Source organism: Diaphorina citri, unplaced genomic scaffold (genome assembly GCF_000475195.1).
Source record: "Diaphorina citri unplaced genomic scaffold, Diaci psyllid genome assembly version 1.1 scaffold312, whole genome shotgun sequence".
NCBI classification, from domain to species: Eukaryota; Metazoa; Arthropoda; class Insecta; order Hemiptera; family Psyllidae; genus Diaphorina; species Diaphorina citri.
The window spans coordinates 15,684-35,140 of record NW_007377747.1 but is presented as its reverse complement, the minus strand read 5'-3'; the positions used below and the strand labels follow the sequence as shown (position 1 = coordinate 35,140).

Sequence of the window (19,457 nt, the reverse complement as noted above, 5' to 3'; positions counted from 1 at the left end):
AATTTTTTTTTTTTTTTTTTTTTTTTTTTTTTTTTTTTTTTTTTTTTTTTTTTTTTTTTTTTTTTTTCCCAAAAAGTTGTATCACTTAATTCCAGTTTGCCCGGGTTGAATGCTAGACACAAAGAAACCCATCTTAGCCGTTCAAAAGATGAAGGGGTACCATACAAGATTTCAAGGACATACTGTATATTCCTTCCTGCCGTTTCATAACCTTTTAGGTTAGATAATTTCTGGGACACCCTGTATACACTATATGTTAGTCATAACTCATAACATATTCGTATGGGGACAATTAGGCACCTAGCTAACTAACAGTCATCGACCTCCCCTCTATGGCACCTAAACAGTCAATTAGTAGGGTCCTCCCTACCTCCCACCTTCTTTCAATTATTTCTAGTTGACCCAGTATTTTTATTTATTTTTCCTTTCAGAGAGTATACAAGGCAGACGCACTACCAACCAAGCTAACTAGGCTGGCTCCTAGAGGTTTGATAGAAGGAACTGTAACTGCTAAGGTTTTATCGTCCTGAAAGCGAAGTGAGGAGGACAGGATAGGAGAAAGCCAGCCGTTCCGAGAACGAACGTTATCCGTTCGGGAAATTAAAAGTCAAATACTTCATTTAGACTGCCAACGTAGGACTGAGGCGTGCCTTTTTATACAAGGCAGACGCACTACCAACCAAGCTAACTAGGCTGGCTCCTAGAGGTTTGATAGAAGGAACTGTAACTGCTAAGGTTTTATCGTTGCGAGAGCGAAGAGAGGAGGACAGGATAGGAGAAAGCCAGCCGTTCCGAGAACGAACGTTATCCGTTCGGGAAATTAAAAGTCAAATACTTCATTTAGACTGCCAACGCAGGACTGAGGCGTGCCTTTTGGTCGTCCAAATTCAAAATTCTGCTTTTCCATTGGCTATTACACTTGTAAGATACTTTTCCATACTTTGGTGATTTAGGGCACTGAAAGCGAAGTGAGGAGGATGGGATGGGAGAAAGCCTGCCGTTCCGAGAACGAACGAACGTTATCCGTTCGGGAAATTAAAAGTCAAATACTTCATTTAGACTGCCAACGTAGGACCGAGGAATGCCTTTTTGGTCAGCAGTTTCAGCAAGTCTTGTTCATTGGGTATAAAACATAAAATGTTGTTGTAGCGGCTTTAGCTTTCGCCGAATGGCGATAGCAGAATAAAGCAAAGATGTCTTTTTGTATCTGCTATACACCGGGGTGATGGTCTCTAGCTCTAGCCATGTTAAATTGGCCGGCTCGTCCTGAGTCCTGAACCGCAGTCAATCATCGTGAGGACTTGTGCTTGGTCTTTAAAAACAGAGAGAACCCTTTGAGGAACTGCCAGCTTGCTAGGCTGGTTAGGATTAGCTGTTCTTCTCCCTGTTTATAGTCCCAAAGCCAGACGCTAGTCTTCTCTCTGTTTAACGTCCCCTAGCCAGACATAAAACATAAATTAAATTAGTGGGTATCACACTAGCTTAGTGGGTATCACACTAGCTTAGTGGGTATCACACTAGCTTAGTGGGTATCACACTAGCTTAGTGGGTATCACACTAGCTTAGTGGGTATCACACTAGCTTAGTGGGTATCACACTAGCTTAGTGGGTATCACACTAGCTTAGTGGGTATCACACTAGCTTAGTGGGTATCACACTAGCTTAGTGGGTATCACACTAGCTTAGTGGGTATCACACTAGCTTAGTGGGTATCACACTAGCTTAGTGGGTATCACACTAGCTTAGTGGGTATCACACTAGCTTAGTGGGTATCACACTAGCTTAGTGGGTATCACACTAGCTTAGTGGGTATCACACTAGCTTAGTGGGTATCACACTAGCTTAGTGGGTATCACACTAGCTTAGTGGGTATCACACTAGCTTAGTGGGTATCACACTAGCTTAGTGGGTATCACACTAGCTTAGTGGGTATCACACTAGCTTAGTGGGTATCACACTAGCTTAGTGGGTATCACACTAGCTTAGTGGGTATCACACTAGCTTAGTGGGTATCACACTAGCTTAGTGGGTATCACACTAGCTTAGTGGGTATCACACTAGCTTAGTGGGTATCACACTAGCTTAGTGGGTATCACACTAGCTTAGTGGGTATCACACTAGCTTAGTGGGTATCACACTAGCTTAGTGGGTATCACACTAGCTTAGTGGGTATCACACTAGCTTAGTGGGTATCACACTAGCTTAGTGGGTATCACACTAGCTTAGTGGGTATCACACTAGCTTAGTGGGTATCACACTAGCTTAGTGGGTATCACACTAGCTTAGTGGGTATCACACTAGCTTAGTGGGTATCACACTAGCTTAGTGGGTATCACACTAGCTTAGTGGGTATCACACTAGCTTAGTGGGTATCACACTAGCTTAGTGGGTATCACACTAGCTTAGTGGGTATCACACTAGCTTAGTGGGTATCACACTAGCTTAGTGGGTATCACACTAGCTTAGTGGGTATCACACTAGCTTAGTGGGTATCACACTAGCTTAGTGGGTATCACACTAGCTTAGTGGATATCACACTAGCTTAGTGGATATCACACTAGCTTAGTGGGTATCACACTAGCTGAGTGGGTATCACACTAGCTTAGTGGATATCACACTAGCTTAGTGGATATCACACTAGCTTAGTGGGTATCACACTAGCTTAGTGGATATCACACTAGCTTAGTGGATATCACACTAGCTTAGTGGGTATCACACTAGGCTTGCACACCGGAGGTCCAGGGTTCGATTTCCGGCTGGATTCAAGACGGGAACGAGGACAGGATAATAATAATAATAGTGCTTATTTATACTGCTCGAATAGGACTGAAAAGTCCCTTTACTCCAGCAGTAGGCTTCTACTATTACTGTGGTCAAATTCTCAAATTATATTGAGGATAAAGTTCCATACCTCGGCTGGGATTGAACCCACGCCCTCCTGTTTACCAGGCGAGCGCCTTGACCACTACACCACCGAGGCAGGACACCGTCTTGGATAGAAAGTCAACCGTTCCAAGAACGAACCTTTTTTTTTAATTACTAAGTTAGGTCCGTTTTAAGCATTATGTATTATGCTATTAAACCCATAGAATATACGAGACCTTGTTTAGACTGCTGGGGGAAAGGGACTTTTCAGTCCTATCCCAGCAGGATAAACAAGGTTTATTCATATTACTATAGGTAAAAGAACAACGTCTTCAGTCTTCACTTGACTAGTAACTTTGACTAGTAAGTTACTAGTCCAGTGAAGTTACTAGTCAAGTGAAGACGTTGTTCTTTTACCTATATTAATATGTTGCTACTTGACAGATTGGCTCTCCTAGAGAAGTAAGGTAAGATTAGATCTTTTCTATTCTAAAAACCTTGGTAAAAAAAAAAAGTTCGTTCTTTTGGGTTAATATTTGCCCGGGCGGCGGATATCAAAACCGCGACCTAGCGCTTACAAGGCGGGCTTGCTAAAACAAAATGCTTAAATCCGTGCAGTTAATCTGATCTATCTCCAGTTCTGTAGTGATGTTAACAGGAAGCGAGTGATTATGAGATTAGATATTAGGCGAGTCCTGGTGATTATTAGATTGAAAAGTGTACCCATGCACTTCCATCAGAGATCTAGGACACATTCAGGAGTGTAACCATTAAGATGAGTGCCTCAAATTGTTTCTATATTTCAATAATCTTTTTACACTGGCAATGCCCCCACTGGTCGCTAGTCGATTAAAAGGCTGAGTGCAGCGCGAACACCAAACACTAACCGCGCCGGGAATTGAACCAGGGAGCTCCGCAGTGCAAGCCACTAAGCCCCGCAGTCTGCTTCAAAAATGTCATATAAAAGTAAAAAGTTAGTGGCTTTCCTGAACGTGATTACCTACAATATTATGGGAAAACTTTGAAATACATCTTTCTAGTTTCTGACTCCCCATGACTTCACGTGACGTGATGGTATTGTGTTTCTACATTAATTCACTCACCTCTCGTTCGTTATTACTAAAGCTTATGGAAAGGTTGGGCATGGCACGCAGGATGGCTACCAGGGATTGGATGGTATTGCTATAGACAACGGGCCGGTACTGTTTGAAGTCTTCCGATGTGAAGCCGCTCTCGTGGATGATTCTGAAACACGCAGCAAGTATAATTATTATAAGTACAAGTGTTGCGTACACCTCCTTTTTACTCACCTTATACCTCCCTCCTATTGCCCGCTACAATAAGATACCTACGAGAACCGACGGAGCACGCCGAACCAACTTTAGTTCTAATCTGACCACCTCTCAAGTAAGACCCCCCTGTATCTCTCTATTTGCTAAGTCAAGTTCACCTCAGTTCAAGCCATTTGCTCAAAAGAAAAGTCCCCAAAATTCGGACAGTCGATTGGATGGTATTGCTATAGACAACGGGCCGGTACTGTTTGAAGTCTTCCGATGTGAAGCCGCTCTCGTGGATGATTCTGAAACACGAAGCAAGTATAAGTATAAGTAGTGCTTTATTTGTCTGGCTGGGGGACGTTAAACAGGGAGTAGACCAGCTTAGTCTGGCGGAGGGACGTTAAACATGTATACACTATATGTTAGTCATAACTCGTAACATATTCGTATGGGGACAATTAGGCACCTAGCTAACTAACAGTCATCGACCTCCCCCTCCCTCCTATGGCACCTAAACAGTCAATTAGTAGGGTCCCCCCTACCTCCAACCTTCTTTCAATTATTTCTAGTTGACCCAGTATTTTTATTTATTTTTCTTTTCAGAGAGTAACCTCCGTAGCTTAGTGGTTATCACACTAGCTTAGTGGCTATCACACTAGCTTAGTGGGTATCACACTAGCTTAGTGGGTATCACACTAGGCTTGCACAGCGGAGGTCCCGGGTTCGATTTCCGGCTGGATTCAATTTGGGTGTCTCCGGCTTTCCGGCTGGGTGTCTCCGGCTCCGGCAATTCCGGCTAATTTGGGTGTCTAATATGAATCTAATTAATAATAATCAAGGCAGGAAGGAGGACAGGATAGAAAGTCGACCGTTCCAAGAACGAACTTTTTTTTTTCATTACTAAGTAAGGTCCGTTTTAAGCATTATGTATTATGCTATTAAACCTATAAAATACACGAGACCTTGGCTAGACTGCTGGGGTAAAGGGACTTTTCAGTCCTATCCCAGCAGGATAAACAAGGTATATTCATATTAATATAGGTAAAAGAATAGTAGTGCTTATTTATACTGCTCGCATAGGACTGTAAGTTAGTCTGGCTGAGGGACGTTAAACAGGGAGTAGACCAGCTTAGTCTGGCTGAGGGACGTTAAACAGGGAGTAGACCAGCTTAGTCTGGATGGGGGACGTTAAACAGGAAGTAGACCAGCTTAGGTTGGATTTTGTTTGATTGAGGCCGGAGACCACAAAGTGATGTTACTTAAACTCGCATAGGACTGTAAAGTCCCCTTACTCCAGCAGTAGGCTACTACTATTATTGTGGTCAAATTCTCAAATTATATTGAGGATAAAATTCTATACCTAGGCCGGGATTGAACCCACGCCCTCCTGTTTACCAGGCGAGCGCCTTGACCACTACACCACCGAGGTAGGTACAACGTCTTCACTTGACTAGTAACTTTGACTAGTGCATAGGACTGAAAAGTCCCTTTACTCCAGCAGTAGGCTACTACTATTATTGTGGTCAAATTCTCAAATTAAATTGAGGATAAATTTCGATACCTCGGCTGGGATTGAACCCACGCCCTCCTGTTTGCCAGGCGAGCGCCTTGACCACTACACCACCGAGGTAGGGGGAGTAGACCAGCTTAGTCTGGATGGGGGACGTTAACCAGGGAGTAGACCAGCTTAGGTTGGATTTTGTTTGATTGAGGCCGGAGACCACAAAGTGATGTTACTTAAACTGCGTTCAAGTTTTAAACTAGGTTTAAGCAATCTGACTGCTTAATTCGAGAGTTAAATTTAAACGGAGTTTAAACTCAATCGTGTCCCCCGACCTGAATAGTTATACCTTGTTTTTTTTTTCTTCAATCCAAATAGGACTGAAAAGTCCCTTTACTCTCGCAGTCTTAACATGGTATCGTAAATTTGATAGATTCGTATAAAGCTTAAAGGCCCGAAGGAGAACATGAAAGAAGAGGAAAGAAAAAAAAAGGAGAGGAAGATAAAGAAGATGAAAAGGAGGAAGAAGAAGAAGAAGAAGAAGAAGAAGAAGAAGAAGAAGAAAAAAAAAAAACAGGAAGAAGGAGGTGGGGAGGGTCAAAACGTTAACATGGGAACACTAGCGCTAGCGGTCTCCTATGGTGGGCGATTGACGAACTAACAACTTCCCATATTGATTTCTCTCCCCCTCTCTTTCCCTTCTCCTTGCTCTCTCTCTCTCCTCCTTTCAGTTTCTAACCTCCTCCCTCCCTCCCTCTCCCCTTCTCTCTTTTTCTCTTCCCTCGTCTTCCCTCTCCTCCTTCTTTCATTTTCTCTCCTCCTCTTTCCGCCCTCTTCCCTTTTCTTCTCTCTCTTCTTCTTTTGCTCTCTCTCTTTCATTTTCTCCCACACTCATTCTCTTTTTCTCCGTGAAATTACTTTGAAAGGCTGCTTTTTCCTCTCTTCCTCCTCCTCTTTCTTCTTCTTCTCCTTCTACTTCTCTTCCTTCTCCTTCTACTTCTCCTCCTTCTCCTTCTTTTTCTTCTCTTTTTCATGGCAATGAAACAGCAGCTCTGTGAAGGCATATAAGTAGAAGACTAGATGTCTCTGATAATGACCGATGCCACAATGCTAGTTTAAACTCGGTTTAAGTTTAACTCTCGGATTAAGCAATCTATGATTTTAAAAGATAGGGTTCGTTCTCGGAACTGCAAGCTTTCTCCTATCCTGTCTTCGCCACCTCTTTGATTTTGAAACGATAAGACCTTAGCCAACAGTTCCCTCTAGCAAACCTCTTTAAAAACTAATAATCGTTTGTGGACTTGCCATAAGGCTTGATGCCCTCATTAAATTCCCAAAGTGTGGTCCCACAAATGTGGGGAGGGAGGAGGGGGAAAAGAGGAAAAAAGACTTTTCTTTAAAATAAAGTATTTTTTCCCAAGGATCATCTTTTTGAAGGTTTTTTTTCTTTTCTTTTTTTTTTTTTTTTAATTGGCCCTTTTATTGACTTGCCTCGGTCGCACTGTGGCCAAGATGATTGCCTAATATTAAGGAGGACAAGAGTTCAACCCCAGGTAGGTATGGAATTGGAATACTACTGCACTTGACTGATGATTACTGATGAACTTTAAAAGTTAAGCAACATTGTGTGTGGCTGATATCACAACAGGTGGCCATGTGGGATAACTTGTCCTGCTTGCCATTTTGGGGTACAGTCTTCTAGTTTCTTTCCAAGGATTTAAAAATGAGCATGTTTCACCACCTTTTTTTTCCATAGCAATTAAACAACTGCTACATTAGACTATGGTCATACAGGGGAATATTTAGGGGGGCTGAGGGGACCCAGCCCCTCCATTTTTCTGCTTTACTGTAGGTCAGACTCAAAAAAATTGGAGGATCCACATCACCCCCCCCCAATCACTGTTTGGACTCATGCCTCACACCCCCTCGACAAAATCTTGGTGCCTTCAACAGGTAAGTATGTACTCTAATGTATTGTCAGTGTTAAGTTACTCTAGTGACATATGGTACTAAAGCCCTGACTGTATCCAAGCTAGTGCCATTCATAGTGAAACTATTGTCCGATCCTAATTCTGCAGTACGGGACTCTGCCTTCAACAGGTATGTACTCTAATGTACGGGCCTGGTGTCAAAGCATATTTCATATTTACTCGAGTCTTTTTTTTCCCTCATTCAGACAGATCAGGTCGACCTGCATTCAAAACGTTCGATAACAAACTAAACACTTCTCCACCTCTAACTTTCCCCTCCTCTAGTGACGTCAGTACTTTAGTTCCTAAAACACTCGTGCGTGGCAGCACTGTACGGGGCAGCCCAAGAAGTTGGGGAATCACTGGATTGTATGATAAACAAAAGTGAAGCCATATTTCAAAAACGGTTAGGGTACCTAGTACCCACTCTATCCAACGTGCTGCAAATAGCTTTTTTTTAGGGTTTTTACAGGGGGAACTGTAACTGCCAAGATCTTATCGTCCCGATATCGAAGATAGAAGGAAGACAGGATAAGAGAAAGCCAGCCGTTCCGAGAACGAACATTATCCGTTCAGGATAAAATCCACCCTGGGCGGGAATCGAACCCGCGGCCCAGCGCCTACAAGGCAGACGCGCTACCAACCAAGCTAACTAGGCTGGCGTAGTTTATTTTTGTGACTAATGTGACTACTCCGGGAGTGTATTTTTTAAGGCTTCACTTTTTTGTTCTGACGTTATTCGCTCTTTTCCACCTCCTTGAATATACTAGCCGCTCAAAAAACATTTTCATTAATTTTGCGTGGCTAACTTCACACGCACTTGCGTGATAAGAGCTCACGAGACGACCAATCAAATTTGAGAACGAAGAACTGTTGGTTACAAATGATTGGAACCGTTTTGCGTGGCTAACTTCACACGCACTTGCGTGATAAGAGCTCACGAGACGACCAATCAAATTTGAGAACGAAGAACTGTTGGTTACAAAATATTACAAATGCTTGGAACCGGGTGATTTGATTGGTTGATTGTCCCAGATTCACCTCATTTCCGATAAGATTTGGGGGCCATCCATCTTGAAATTTGTTTACTTCTATTTTTAGATAAGAGAAGATACGATACGAAACTTAGCACCTGAAATCAAACGAAAAGATTTGTTCAAATACCTACACAATCATGTCAAGTCTACTTTTGTTCATCTCACTAAGTAAAGTGGACTAATATTATTATCATCATTACTTATTATTATTTTATTTTTTTTTAGGCTTTATTTTAAGTTCTCATTTACCTACACAAGCTCTTCCACCCAATAATAAAAATAATAATAATAGTGCTTATTTATACAGCTTGCATAGGACTGAAAAGTCCCTTTACTCCAGCAGTAGGCTACTACTATTATTGTGGTCAAATTCTCAAATTTTATTATATTGAGTATAACATTCCATACCTCAGCTGGGATTGAACCCATGCCCTCCTGTTTAAGTAACAGGCGAGTGCCTTGACCACTACACCACCAAGACAATCACAAATTGGATGGATCAGTAAAGACTTAAAGAGATGCTCTACTTACTAAACTATTATCATAATCTGACAACTTGTATTATGCTGGCAATCTAAAGCATTACTAAACTTAGGTACCTATACAAAAAAGGTAAAAATCAGGGTTGATAATGCCTACGTAAGTAGATAGGTAGGTAATGTAGATATCCATTTAATGATCAAAAATTTTAAGTATGTAGGTATTTCATTTTGCCCTTTCCTATATTCAGATGGGGTCAGTATTTTTCATCAGCCTGTCAATCAGCCCTGTGCAATCAACCATTGCTGTTCTATGGACAACCCAATACTACTTTTTCCCACTTTTTACTATATGCACAGATAACCTCCATTTTAATTTTATAATTAATTTATTATTTATTATTCTTGAAATTTGAAATCTTGAATAGCCGTGGCAACACTTGTGTGAGATACGAATTAATTAATTACATTCACAATATTGTGACTTTCATCTAATTGTTAATCTTCTTTTATAACAAATCATTTTAAGTTTACTTGCTTATATATATTTACTTGCTAGCACACTCTTGCGGACTATTTAGTCGTAAGCTCCTTTTTGCATTTTTTTATGACACAAATAAAGTGAATAGAAAAACCAAAGAAAACAATTAAAATAATTTTTTTATTTGCATAAAAAATGCGACTCATATTTCAAAAACGGTTAGGGTACCTAGTACCTACTCTATCCAACGTGTTGCAAATAGCTTTTTTTTAGGGTTTTTACAGGGGGAACTGTAACTGCTAAGATCTTATCGTCCCGAAATCGAAGATAGAAGGAAGACAGGATAAGAGAAAGCCAGCCGTTCCGAGAACGAACATTATCCGTTCAGGATAAAATCCACCCTGGGCGGGAATCGAACCCGCGGCCCAGCGCTTACAAGGCAGACGCGCTACCAACCAAGCTAACTAGGCTGGCGTAGTTTATTTTTGTGACTACTCCGGGAGTGTATTTCAGAAATCTATTATGACTTTTTGATTGAATAGGTTGAAACCAAGATATGTGAGTGGTGGAAAAGAATATCTGGTAACTGGTTCTAAGTAAATTTCCGCCCCGGGCGGGAATCGAACCCGCGGCCCAGCGCTTACAAGGCAGACGCACTACCAACTAAGCTAACTAGGCTGGTGTTGTCAGATGGTTTAACTTGACGTGATTATTGATTTAAATATAGCTGGAAGGGCGGAGAGTTGCAGCGCCCTGGTGCAAAAATCGTCTATGAATTTAGTGTCTATGATTTATTTATTTTGTCCTATGTTTAATATTTCACTAGAACATATTGATAGATTCTGACGTAACTTTGTGAAGATTCATCTTGAAAAGAAGAACACAAATAACTTTTACTCTTCACAGTTGGGGGAGGGGGGTTTTTTATTGTTTATTCAAACAGACATGTTTCGCCATTGCTGGCATCATCAGTGTAAACTGTTAAAAAATTGCACATAAGAAAAAGAAAGCAAACAAAAAAGGGGAACAAATTGACCAGATCAGTAAAAATTTTAAATTTAAAAATAAACATTGTAAAAAATTTTGAATTTTGCCGCCAGGGGGGGAGAGAGGGGGGTATCTCTGAGGAACCGTTTACATTTTTGCAAGGAGGTTGATTAGTGGGGAAGACCCATTTTTTTACAGTTTACACTGATGATGCCAGCAATGGCGAAACATGTCTGTTTGAATAAACAATAAAAAACCCCTCCCCCAACTGTGAAGAGTAAAAGTTATTGTGTTCTTCTTTTCAAGATGAATCTTCACAAAGTTATTACGTCAGAATCTATCAAAACTATTTCATTCAAGACTCTAGGGACCTTTTGCTTTTCTGTGGTTGCCTGAAAACTACTGAGTTATGCAATGTGCTACACATAATAGATACTAGAGTAGCCTCTCTCTTTCATTTTCTCCCACACTCATTCTCTTTTTCTCCGTGAAATTACTTTGAAAGGCTGCTTTTTCCTCTCTTCCTCCTCCTCCTCCTCCTCTTTCTTCTTCTTCTTTTCCTTCTCTTTTTCATGGCAATGAAACAGCTGCTCTGTGAAGGCATAGAAGACTAGATGTCTCTGATAATGACCGATGCCACAATGCTAGTTTAAACTCGGTTTAAGTTTAACTCTTGGATTAAGCAATCTGATTTGCTTAATTTGAGTATTTCCCCACACGAGAGACCTCTATAAAATTTTCATCTTGAGAACAATTATGAGTAGAAGAAAATTAAGAGTAAAGGATGAGGCACTTAGTAATGCTGCAACACCCACATTCCACAAAAGTTGTGAAAAAGCTCTGCTTTACCACAAAGAACTCATGATTTCATTGCTTTTTACCTCACCCTTGTATGTATTATCATCATCCCATCAAAATATACAAGACCTTGTTTAGACTGCTGGGGCAAAGGGACTTTTCTGCCCTAGATATGCAGGATAAACAAGGTTTATTCTATTTTATTCTACTCCACTGAAGTTGGTGGAAAATTAAAGTGGAGCCTGGGCATTGATGAGTCAAAAGTGAATGAATGACACATTAGGTCTGCCAGATGTATGAGACATACAATAATGTGTTTTTGATTTGCTCTCTGCACATGGGCTTTTCCCATGATGTAGATTCTACTCCACTGAAGTTGGTGGAAAATTAAAGTGGAGCCTGGGCATTGATGAGTCAAAAGTGAATGAATGACACATTAGGTCTGCCAAATGTATGAGACATACAATAATGTGTTTTTGATTTGCTCTCTGCACATGGGCTTTTCCTATGATGTAGAATAGTAAATTATGAAATGATGTTGACAAAATTTTTGATATTTTTGTTATTTGTTGAAGGATGATTAAAAAAAAAAAGTAATAACAACAATCATACTTGTTCAAAAGCCTCTACAATGAAAAATTGCTACAAAAAGGAGCTGTCACAAATTAAAAATGGCCAGCGACACATTAGGTCTGCCAGATGTATGAGACATACAATAATGTGTTTTTGATTTGCTCTCTGCACATGGGCTTTTCCCATGATGTAGAATAGTAAATTATGAAATGATGTTGACAAAATTTTTGATATTTTTGTTATTTGTTGAAGGATGATTGAAAAAAAAAAAGTAATAACAACAATCATTCTTGTTCAGAAGCCTCTACAATGAAAAATTGCTACAAAAAGGAGCTGTCACAAATTAAAAATGGCCAGTGTTATTATAGGGTTAGGTTAAATGCAAAAAGGAGCTTTCACAAATTGAGCAGTGACCAGTGTTATTATGGGGTTAGGTTAAACACAAAAAGGAGCTTTCTTTTTCATTGTTGTGGCTTCTGAATAATTACTATAACAATAATAGCACTTAAAATAAAAAATCATCACCTCTTCTGACCTTTTTTCCAGCCTCATTTTACGGAGCCAGCTACATTTCCGTGCCGTTCCAGGAGGCCAAAAGCACAACAACCATATCCTTCAAATTCAGAACTAAAAGGTCTGATGCGATTTTGTTTTTATCAGCGGGCAAAATTGACTACTGCCTTCTGAGATTGGAGTCGGGTAGATTGAAGGTAACAAGGATTTTTTTCTTTCCTTTTTCTTATTTATTCCCACCACCCCTTTGTTTTGTACTACCTACAAAAAGTTGTGAAGAGGCTCTCATTTTACTAATCCTATTATGTTTTTTTATTTATTATTTTCTCTTACTAAAGTAGGTATAGCAAGGCTATACAAGTCTTATGTTATGTTAATTTACTACTTGATTTCTTTTGACCAGAGCAAAAATAAAGATTTATAGTCTTGATAGAATTAGGCTATTAGTAATACTGTTATATCCACAAAAAGGTCGAAAAGTTGTGAAGAGGCTCTCAGCTTCACCACAATTAATTTGATTCATAGTTGAAAAAACTTACTCTCTTTTTATCCCATTTTTTATTTACAGATTTTTTCTTTTCTTACTATTTTGTTTTATTTATTTATTTTTTTTTTTTTGTGACTAATTTACTATTTTCTGGCCAGGTTCACATAAACCTTGGAGCTGGTGATACAGAGATCTCGACACCTCGTGGACTTCGGCTCGATGATTTGCTTTGGCACAGTGTCAATGTGACAAGAATTGAAGCCAATGTCACACTTACTGTGGATCTTATACATACCACCTTGTAAGTTTTTTATTTTTATTTTTAGGTACTTATACATTTTTAGGTACATGTAACGGTGTAGCTGTACCCAGAGGGGTTGATGGTCTCTTGGTGTGTCAGACCACAGTCAACCATTGTGAGGAACCTTTGAAGCATGATAATCCCTTTGTATTCACCAATTAGCTAGGTTGGTTAGGGTTTGGCTGCTCTGATCCCTATTTAATTATTTATAGTCCCACAGAAAGACACTAGTCTGCTCTCTGTTAAAGGTCCCCAAGCCAGATTTTAAGGTCTTTCTATCAAAATTATCATATTTTTTTTCTCTTTTCTTCACAGTGAGAAGCTACCAGGAAAGTTTTTTGAGTTGAACATTCACTACGGGTTGTTCATCGGAGGTCAGGGAGACTTCACCGAGCTGTTTCTCGGCCATATTGAGTGGCTGCGGGGGTGTCTGTCGGATGTGATCTACAATAATATAGACACTCTCAAGCGAGCCCGGGCAAGGTCCAGTCAGGCTGATGCACAAGGTAAGAGAAATAGAACCTCAAATTCTTTGTGGTAAAACAGAGCTTTTTCGGAACTTTTGTGGATATCACAGCATTACTAAGTGTCTTCTTTGCAATCAATTTCCATTTCAATAATCTTTTTACACTTATGTATAATGTCGCCACTGGTCGCTACTTGATTAAAGTAGTTACCCAATTGTCCTCACGAGGCTGAGTGCACCCCAAACTCTAGGCCCAGAGCCGAAAAAAACTCGGCCCCTCCGGAAATCGAACCCGGACCTCCTGCGTGCAAGCCTATTGTGATACCCAACCAGCTACGGAGATTTCTTAAGAGAGTAGAACCTTGTTTTTTTTTTTAAAAAAAAAGAAAGAAAGAAAAAAAAAGTAGTTTGCTCGGAGGTCAGTGTTCTTTCTACCAACTGCTAAATTAAACGCGTGTGGTCTGTGTCTTAACATGACCATCCTGTAGTATGCCTCACATCAGATGGGCGCAAAGAGACACAATACTTCCCACTTACGTGCTGGGTCAACACGAAAACACCAGAAAGTAACCTATTGAAATTTTTGCAATCGAAAAACGAGTGCTAATTTTTGTCGAGGTGGTATTTGAACCCAGGAGCTTCTTAGGCAAGGAAGTGCATTACCACTAAGCTAACGGTGGCCTTGCCACTGGGGTAACCTTGAATATAAAATAAAATAGAATATAGACAGCCAGGTTAACTAAGAGGGCAGCGTGTCTGCCTTGTAAGCATTAGGTGGTACCTAAGTTCCGCCAATGAGTAAGGCAAATTTTGCCCTACTTGTTGATTGATTGATAAGATAATTGATTAATATTTTCATTTCAGGTGTATTATGGGCGTGTTCGGCGGAATTTGATGCATCTCATGATTCTGAAATCAGTTTCGTAGACGATGGTGCCTTCCTGTCACTTCCGCAGGTATAGTACCAATCATATTCTACCCTATTCTATTCTCTAAATTTGTAGTAGGTAGGTAGGTAGGATTTTTTTATATTTTATTGTTCAGATCAATTCAATCTCGAGCTCAATAAACTTTGAGCTGAACCCTCCTCGTCTAAAACTTTAGCAGAATAGCTGAAGTTTGTGTCGACTGAGGAGGGAACAGCTCAGGTCATTGGCAATTAATTCTTTCATAGATCTTCTTTCTTCTTATGACCATTGCTTCTTGTTCCTTTCGAGCTTTAAGCTTCAAGTATGTGGATAATCTTCTTCAGTTTTTCAAACATTTTTGATTTCACGGTTGTCTGCTATACATCAGACCCTTGGGAAGAGACAGTTTAACATGTATAAGAAATAGAATACGGGAATGGCTAAAAACGCCAAATAATAAAGAAAAAATCAGAAAAATCATTAACCATTAACATACGTACATACCACCTAAAAAATCAAATAAAATACCTACCTTTAAAAACAGCAAGGAAAAGAGTTTTGTAAAAATAATTGGAAAAAGATGAATTAAAAATAATAAACCCCACCCGTGCTTAGCCACATTGGGTTTATAATACTTACTATGTTAAAAAACGAACAATTGATTAGCATAGCAAAAATTCAATTTATTAATCTGTACATTTTATGTTTGTCATTTTGCTTGTTCAATTGTTATTCATCATGTTTTGTAATTATTGTTAAATAAAAGTAATATTATTATTATTACCATTATGGTATTTTCAATTTTGTATATGTACAATTTGTGTGAATAAAATTTATGTCGTGTGAATAAAATTTATGTCGAAATAAAATTTATCTAATTATAATCATTGAACATAGCCAAGGAAAACAAATACAGTAGAACCCCGATTTCATTAACTAATTGGGACCAAGGGCAGTTCATGAAATCAGAACCCCGATTCATATAATCGGGGTTACATTAGAAAACAGAGAAAACATGGCAAATTTTCGACAGTATATGCTTATTTATTGATTTTTTTTTGTACTTTTAGTGACATACTATGTAACTAAAAGGACAAAATATGTTCATATTAGCATTATGGCTTACAATTTCTGTGAGGTTTAAATAAAAATTCGGAAATTTTTATTTGCATTATCAGACAAAATTCGATATGCGAGGGAAAAATCCGATTTTCGAGTAAAAAATCTGATTTTCGAGTAAAAAATAAATAAAAAGCTCGGATTTTCGATTTCTTGTAACCGAGGTTCATAAAATCGGGGTTCTACTGTACTTCATTTTTAAATAAAAACCATCGGCAGGTCACTCGGAAAACCCTCTCCAGGGACCTCCTCCTGGCGAGTGTATATTCTATTCATATTCTATTAATTCTATTCATATTCTATTGTATTCTATAAATCTAATTCGAATCTTCATAATAAATAATTACTTCATATTTAAATGCATAATTATTTCATTTTGAATTAAAAACCATCGACAGGTCACTCAGAAAACCCTCTCCAGGGACCTCCTCCTCGCGAGTGTATATTCTATTCTATATCCATATTCTATTAATTCTATCCATATTCTATTAATTCTATTCTATTCATATTCTACTCTATTCTATTCAGGTGGTTCAGAGGGCGGGCGTGCGGCTGGCTCTGGACCTGAAGTCGGATGCGCCGAGTGGAGTCCTCCTGTACAGTTCGGGTCCGATGTCCGGGGGACGGGCGGACTTTCTCGGCCTTGAGATCGTGAATCGGCGCCTCCGGCTGTTATTGGATACAGGGAATGGGCCGTTTACACTGAGCAGCGATGTTGTGGTGAGTTTTTTTTTTTTTATTTGTTTTTGTTTGTTTGTGTGTTTTGTTAACCGGTGCCTCCGGCTGTTATTGGATACGGGGAATGGGCCGTTTACAATCAGCAGCGATGTTGTGGTGAGTTTATTTTTCGTTTCAATTCACGTGTAGCTCGGGCCTTGCAGTAAAAAATACTGGGCTTAATTTCTTCATCTTCGAGGATCGGTATTATGGTCAAGGCTACTAGGCTGTGGTCGAGGGTTGGGATTGGGACTCCGTTGTTAACACGTACTTTGAATCAAACATTTATTTGTTGCTTCCCCTCATTTTCAGGTGTCCACAGGAGAGTGGCGCTCGATCAGTCTAACGCTCACTCCCTCATTGGTGGAAATCAGTATCGATGGAGAACCTGGCGGAGTGCTCAAGTTACCCAATCAGGGCACCAAATATCTCGACCTGGCTGATATTGTAAGTCCCTCTCCCCCTACTCCTCCTCCTCCTCCCTCCCTCACTCCATCTTATGGGGGACGGGCGGACTTTCTCGGCCTTGAGATCGTGAATCGGCGCCTCCGGCTGTTATTGGATACAGGGAATGGGCCGTTTACACTGACCAGCGATGTTGTGGTGAGTTTTTTTTATTTGTTTTTGTTTGTTTGTGTTTGTTTGTTTGTGTTTGTTTGTGTGTTTTGTTAACCAGTGCCTCCGGCTGTTATTGGACACGGGGAATGGGCCGTTTACAATCAGCAGCGATGTTGTGGTGAGTTTATTTTTCGTTTCAATTCACGTGTAGCGCGGGCCTTGCAGTAAAAAATACTAGGCTTAATTTTTTCATCTTCGAGGGTCGGTATTTTGGTCAAGGCTACTATAGGCTGTGGTCGAGGGTTGGGATTGGGACTCCGATGTTAACACGTACTTTGAATCTAACATTTATTTGTTGCTTCCCCTCATTTTCAGGTGTCCACAGGAGAGTGGCGTTCGATCAGTTTAACGCTCACAGAATAGAATAGAGTAGAATTGAATTGAGTAGAATAGAATAGAGTAGAATTGAATTGAGTAGAATAGAATAGAATTGAGTAGAGTAGAAAAGAATTGAATTGAGTAGAATAGAATAGAGTAGAATTGAATTGAATTGAATAGAATAGAATTAAATCAGTATCGATGGAGAACCTGGCGGAGTGCTCAAGTTACCCAATCAGGGCACCAAATATCTCGACCTGGCTGATATTGTAAGTCCATCTTTTATTTTTCATTTCATTTAAGCCAGCCTAGTGAGCTTGGTTGGTAGTGCGTCTGCCTTGTAAGCGCTAGGCCGCGGGTTCGATTCCCACCCGGGGCGGATTTTATCTTGATGGGATAATGTTCGTTCTCGGAACCGCTGGCTTTCTCCTATCCTGTCTTCCTTCTCTCTTCAATTTCGCAACGATAAGACCTTAGCAGTTACAGTTCCCTCTGTCAAACCTCTTGAAAAAAAAGGGTCGAGTTGGAACCCACTACATGCCTTCAGGAACACTCCATTTGACAAGGGTCTAGATTTATTCCGCGAGTGGCAATCGAACTCGCGACTTAGTGCTTACAAGGCAAACGCGCTACCCTCCAAACTGACTAGGCTTTCAAGTTTATCATTTATTAATCTGTGTTGGTTTTTATTCAAATCAAAATGATGAATCATGAATATTAAACAGAGAGTAGACTAGCGTCTGGCTGTGGGACTATAAACAGGGAGGAGAACAGCTAACCCTAACCAGCCTAGCTAGCTGGCAGTTTCAAAGGGTTCTCCCTGCTTTTAAAGAATAAGCACAAGTCCTCACGATGGTTGACTGCGGTTCAGGACGAGCCAATTAAACATGGCTAGAGACCATCACCCCGGTGTATGGCAGATACAAAAAGATGTCTTTTCTTTACTCTGCCAACACCATTCGGCGAAAGCTAAAGCCGCTGCTACAACAACTATAACAACATCAACTTTGAAAGAACTTCAAATTGAGTTTGAAATACTGTAAAATATGGATAATCAGAAAAGAAACAAATTATGCTACTTAAGTGATAATCTGATAATGTAATTTATTTAGCTCCTGTCTTCGGCACACATATCATTAGTTCTGGACGCAGCCAGGTAAGAATAGAATAGAGTAGAATTGAATTGAGTAGAATAGAATAGAATTATAAAATAAAATAAAATAAAATAAAATAAAGTAAATAGAAAAAATAATATTAATAGTACGAAGAAATAGTTCAGGGAGAAAACACGCTCCTGTCTTCGGCACACATATCATTAGTTCTGGACGCAGCCAGGTGAGAATAGAATAGAGTAGAATTGAATTGAGTAGAATAGAATAGAATTGAGTAGAGTAGAGTAGAAAAGAATTGAATTGAGTAGAATAGAATAGAGTAGAATTGAATTGAATTGAATAGAATAGAATAGAATTGAGTAGAGTAGAATAGAATTATTGAATTGAGTAGAATAGAATAGAGTAGAATTGAATTGAATTGAATAGAATAGAATAGAATTGAGTAGAGTAGAATAGAATTATTGAATTGAGTAGAATAGAATAGAGTAGAATTGAATTGAATTGAATAGAATAGAATAGAATTGAGTAGAGTAGAATAGAATTATTGAATTGAGTAGAATAGAATAGAGTAGAATTGAATTGAGTAGAATAGAATAGAATTGAATTGAGTAGAGTAGAATAGAATTATTGAATTGAGTAGAATAGAATAGAGTAGAATTGAATTGAATTGAATAGAATAGAATTGAATTGAGTAGAGTAGAATAGAATTATTGAATTGAGTAGAATAGAATAGAGTAGAATTGAATTGAATTGAATAGAATAGAATTGAATTGAGTAGAGTAGAATAGAATTATTGAATTGAGTAGAATAGAATAGAGTAGAATTGAATTGAATTGAATAGAATAGAATTGAATTGAGTAGAGTAGAATAGAATTATTGAATTGAGTAGAATAGAATAGAGTAGAATTGAATTGAGTAGAATAGAATAGA

General features: G+C 39.3%; 1 protein-coding gene across 1 annotated transcript in view; it reads right to left on the bottom strand.

The window, feature by feature from the left end:
• LOC103507425 (guanine nucleotide-binding protein G(o) subunit alpha) overlaps positions 1-4,104 on the bottom strand; it is a 54,880-nt gene extending 50,776 nt beyond the window's left edge. Inside the window, exon 1 of the mRNA XM_026822288.1 lies at positions 3,969-4,104. Coding sequence (XP_026678089.1) covers positions 3,969-4,010 — 42 coding nt within the window. The 5' untranslated portion in view covers positions 4,011-4,104. The remainder of the gene's footprint in view (positions 1-3,968) is intronic.
• Between the last annotated feature and the right edge of the window lie 15,353 nt (positions 4,105-19,457).